General features: G+C 43.3%; 1 protein-coding gene across 1 annotated transcript in view; it reads right to left on the reverse strand.

Annotated features, from left to right (window-relative positions):
- PARP14 (poly(ADP-ribose) polymerase family member 14) overlaps positions 1-5,077 on the reverse strand; it is a 45,264-nt gene that overhangs the window by 13,526 nt on the left and 26,661 nt on the right. The window contains exons 10-12 of the mRNA XM_007449701.1: positions 4,370-4,519; positions 3,991-4,053; positions 2,510-2,677 (exon numbers count right to left, since the gene is read on the reverse strand). Coding sequence (XP_007449763.1) covers positions 2,510-2,677; positions 3,991-4,053; positions 4,370-4,519 — 381 coding nt within the window. The remainder of the gene's footprint in view (positions 1-2,509; positions 2,678-3,990; positions 4,054-4,369; positions 4,520-5,077) is intronic.

Consider the following 5,077-nt stretch of genomic DNA (forward strand, 5'->3'; position numbering starts at 1 on the left):
GCAATGCTGTAGTTATTCCATGCTATTTGGAAGAATTTAAATGGGAATGTTCAGATATATTCATTCACTCTCAATAATCTAAGCACTTGGGACACAGAGGATGTGATATGTGGGGATAAACAGGTGTTCAACAGGTGAAGTATGGAAACCTGAGGGAAAGGCTACAGCAGACAGAACCGTGTAAGAAGTGTGATATGTTGAACCTGGTGTGTTCAGGGGAACAGGTTTGTTTTTGAGAAAGATAAACGGGGGAGGTAGGAGGGTAGGTGGAGGAGGCACTGGAGCAGGGAGCCAGGTCTAAACAGGAGAATTTAAATAAAGGCTTAGGCAAAAGACAAGAGCTGAACAAAGAGAGGAGGCCAGAATGAAGAGCTGGCTGTCAGGATTGAGGAGACATTTAGAAAGTAAAGTCAGCAGGACCAAGTGGCCAACTGGCTTTCTACTTGCCCCTTTGCTCCCCGTCTTTTGCCACCCACAACCTTCACGTGTATTTCGTAAGTCCCGTTGCACAGCAGTTGTTTGTTGACATGTCTGTGTCTCACAGAAGGCCAGGTGCCTCTTGTGGACTGGACCCTTTTCTTAGTCATCTTTCTATCCCCGCTGCCTCAGCTCAGTGCCCGGCACATAGCAGACACTCAGTAAATATTTAATCCAACTAATTAATAAACTAATGCACATAGGAGTGATGAAGAAGGTAGAGTCAAGGATTCTAGATAGAAAGTGATGTTTTTAACATGCTCAGGGATATAAGAGGAAGGGCAGGTGTGGGGGAGAAGACAATGAACTGGAGTTTGGAGTTTGCTTTGAGCTTGAGGTACTTGCAGGTACCAGTGAGCACCCATTCTCTCCCCTCAAGCCTGTGAGGAACAGGGAGAGGGCTTCCTTTACTGCCAGCAACTGTCTCAATCACAGTCTCAATTCAACTCATAATCACCACTAAGGGAGAAAGCTCCCCATCTGTTAGTCTAAGGGCCTGCTCAGGTGGTGATAGAGACAGGTAAAGAAGATGAGGAAGGAGAATTTGCTAACCTTGATTTATTTGTGCAGACCAGCAATGCAACCAGGTCAGTGGAAAAAACAACAGGTTTGCAGTAACCCAGAAATAATTATACAAAACTAAAACTGCCTCATTTCCTTATCTCTTCTTTGACTCCACCCAGGGACTCCCTTGGGAAGGTCTGTGCCACCCTTAGGCTGCCTGCTTTCTTGGCACAAATAAAGTTAAGATGGAAACACAAGACAAGAGCTCAGAGGAAAAAGCAGATGAAGATAGAGACTGGGGAATCATTAGTGGGTGTCCATAGAAAATGATAGATGATAGATAGATAGATGATACGTAGATGATAGACAGATAATACATTGGCTAACCTGCTAGGATTGAATGATACTACAAGGGGAATGAAAGCATAAAGGGAATATAAATTATACTTTCAGAAACAGAGAGCTAAGGAGACATAACATGCTATGTGGGAACATTAAGAGGAATGAAAAATAAGAGAAATCAAAGTATGGGAAAGAGAATTAGAAGGCCCAGAAAGTGACAAAGATGGTTAGGTTTATTAAGGCTCAACTTTTGGAGGGCCTAGAATGCCAGTGTGAGACACTCAAACTTAGATTCCTGAGCAGTGGAATGATTAATACAGTGCTGAGCCTTCTCTTTCTGAGACCAGTCAGCTCCATTCCGCTTCAAGCCTGAGAGTATTTGCCTCCCCTGAGCAGCTCTCTTAAAGGAGACCAAGCAGGAATCCCTGATGAATGCACATGACTCAGATTGCTGGGGAAAGAGCTCAAAGAGCATCACCTTACAAATGATAAGCCCAAAGCACCATCCTTATAAATGAAGACTCATACCTTATAAATGAAGACTCATACAAGACTCATTGTATGAGCCTTACATACATTATGTATGTAAACTACATAATGGGTCATTATGCAGTTTAAGGAAAACAAGAAACTTCAAAGAGGCAGGCAAGCTGAAAGCAGGAAGGTGGAGAGTTTCTGACCCATTAGAACCCACTGGATTCTGGCAACTGAGAGGTCGCAATGCCCCACGGCCAGCCCACTGTCAAGGAGGCAAGAGAAGACGGACAGCCATGCTGTCTGAGAGTCGGCCATGGGGAGGCGGAAGTCCATGCACTGATGTTTCCATGGAGAGGGGATGGAGGGGAAGTCAAAGACTAAATAATGGGGGATGTGTAGAGGATGGAAAAGAGAAAGGAGCTGATGAAAGCAATGAGAGATGGACTTCCTGTCCTTTCCCCTCCCTTCCTCTCCCTTCCCTTCCATATTAGAAAGCAAATGTCTACTATCCCAATACTCTCTTCAGTTTCCTTCAGTTTTCTCTTTTTTACTTAAACTACCGAGACTTTGCTCCTTCCCTCGGGGGCTGCCCTGGCTTGAGGAAGCTGCCCTGATGTAGACTCAGCAATAAGTACATTAGCCATCAGCACCAATTCCAAGGGAAACTGGTCACCTTGGGATTTAGCCTTGACAGCCAGAGGCTACAAACCTGTCCCGATGGCTGGGAGGCAAACGGATGAGTAATTCCGCTTTTCACACTCTTGCAAAACATGGGAAACCGATCTCTTGACATCATTTCCACCAATGACGTGAATAATATTCTTGCACTTCAATAATCCACCTTTGGTAATTATATAATCTCTGTGGCCCCCTTGAGCTGGGAAACGCAAGACAAAAAGATGCAAAATTAGATGCTGAACCCACTCTTTTTAATACATCTTTATTGGACTATAATTGCTTCACAGTGCTGTGTTAGTTTCTGTTGTACAACAAAGTGAATCAGCCATATACATACATATATCACCACATGCCCTCCCTCTTGAACCTCCCTTCCACCCTCCCTATCCTACCCCTCTAGGTGGTCTCAAAGTACCGAGCTGATCTCCCTGTGCTATGCAGCTGCTTCCCGCTAGCTATCTATTTTACATTTGGTAGTGTATATATGTCCATGCCACTCTCTCACTTCGTCCCAGCTTCCCTCTACCCCCTCCCCGTGTCCTCAAGTCCATTCTCTATGTCTGCGTCTTTATTCCTGCTCTGCCAACTAGGTTCATCAGTACCTTTTTTTTTCTTTTTAGATTCCATATATATGCATTAGCATATGGTATTTTTTTTTCTCTTTCTGACTTACTTCACTCTGTATGACAGACTCTAGGTCCACCCACCTCACTACAAATAACTCAATTACATTTCTTTCTATGGCTGAGTAATATTCCATTGTATGTATGTGCCACATCTTCTTTATCCATTCATCTATCAATGGACATTTAGATTGCTTCCACGTCCTGGCTATTGTAAATAGTGCTGCAATGAACATTGTGGTACATGTCTCTTTTTAAATTATGTTTTCCTCAGGGTCTAGGCCCAGTAGTGGGATTGCTGGGTCGTATGTAGTTCTATTTTTAGTTTTTTAAGGAACCTCCATACTGTTCTCCATAGTGGCTGTATCAATTTACATTCCCACCAACAGTGCAAGAGGGTTCCCTTTTCTCCACACCCTCTCCAGCATTTATTATTTGTAGATTTGGGGATGATGGCCATTCTGACCGGTGTGAGGTGATATCTCATTGTAGTTTTGATTTGCACTTCTCTAATAATTAGTGATGTTGAGCATCTTTTCATGTGCCTCTTGGCCATCTGCATGTCTTCTTTGGTGAAATGTCGATTTAGTCTTTGAACCCACTCTTTGATTGTTTAGAAAACAAAATGTCTGAATTGGCAGATAAAGCATTTTATGTGAATAAGAAACTCCTGAAATACTACCTTTGATGAATCTTTCTCGCTTCTCTTTTTAACTGTGAGATTACTTTTCACTTCTAATTCTCTACAACTGGAATTCTTTAGTAAAGGTATGATTTTAAGATCAATATGTCGTCTCCCCAATCCCAGGACTTTCCTCATCCTCCACAGCTTCCCATATTCAGTCTTCCGCTTAAAACTTAGAACCAAAAAGATAGCATTGTGCCTTACCTTGATGAGTACATTCCATTTCCACACTTTTCCCGGCATGTTCTAAAATTGCTTTGGAGACCCCTGCATGAGAAAAGCAAGATGTTTACACACATGAATAAAAAAAATTACAGGACATTTGGATCAGAATGATTGCCTAATTATCTAAATGCTTTCCCCATCATCAAAGGAATCCTATAACTTGGGTATTTCTGATAACAAAGAAGAAAAACTCATAAAAGAGCTCTTCCCAATTATGAGAAACAATGTCAAAATAATTTTTAAATTATTAATTAATAGCAATAAGCCAAAGTTGTAGAAACCAGTTTGGCTATAGGAACTCTCCTTCACAGGCTCTACTGTGACTATTACACTAGTCAAAATTCTGTAAGTCAAGTACCTGCTTTGAGATTAAATGCCTTTGATGTTGAATTTACAATCACATCTGCCTCTTCTTTGGTGATATCTCCAGAGGCTACCTGGAAAATGATGGGCCCAATCTTCATTTCATGCACTCCTGAATCAGGGTTAGAAATAGTCCCATATAAACCTGACAAGAAAAACAAATCGACTCAGTAACAAGTCGACAACAGCAAGAATGACTTAGGTCTCATGGTTCTCACCTGTGCCCCTCTCATCTCTCTCTCTCTCTCTCTCTCTCTCTCTCTCTCTTTGATCTCTGGCATTTAACCTGGCCCTGGCCTTGAGCCCCTGATGGTCTGTTTCTGGAAAAGGATTATAAAATATAATACATATCAAACATGGCCTTCTGCTGCTGGCTGAGGTGAATTAGCCCACTTGAGCCTTTCTTTCCCACTGACTACAAGTAAAAACATGGGACAAATACAAAAAGCCACTCTGAGAACTAAGACGTGCACAACAGCAGGCAGACTGGGGAAAGGAGTCAAAACTTGAAGGAGGGCTTCCCTGGTGGCGCAGTGGTTGAGAGTCCGCCTGCCGATGCAGGGGACACGGGTTCGTGCCCCAGTCCGGGAAGATCCCACATGCCGAGGAGCGGCTGCGTCCGTGAGCCATGGCCGCTGAGCCTGCGCGTCCGGAGCCTGTGCTCCGCAACGGAAAGGCCACAACAGTGAGAGGCCCACGTACC

The sequence above is a fragment of the Lipotes vexillifer genome, unplaced genomic scaffold, assembly GCF_000442215.2.
Source record: "Lipotes vexillifer unplaced genomic scaffold, Lipotes_vexillifer_v1.1 scaffold1378, whole genome shotgun sequence".
Taxonomy (NCBI): Eukaryota; Metazoa; Chordata; class Mammalia; order Artiodactyla; family Lipotidae; genus Lipotes; species Lipotes vexillifer.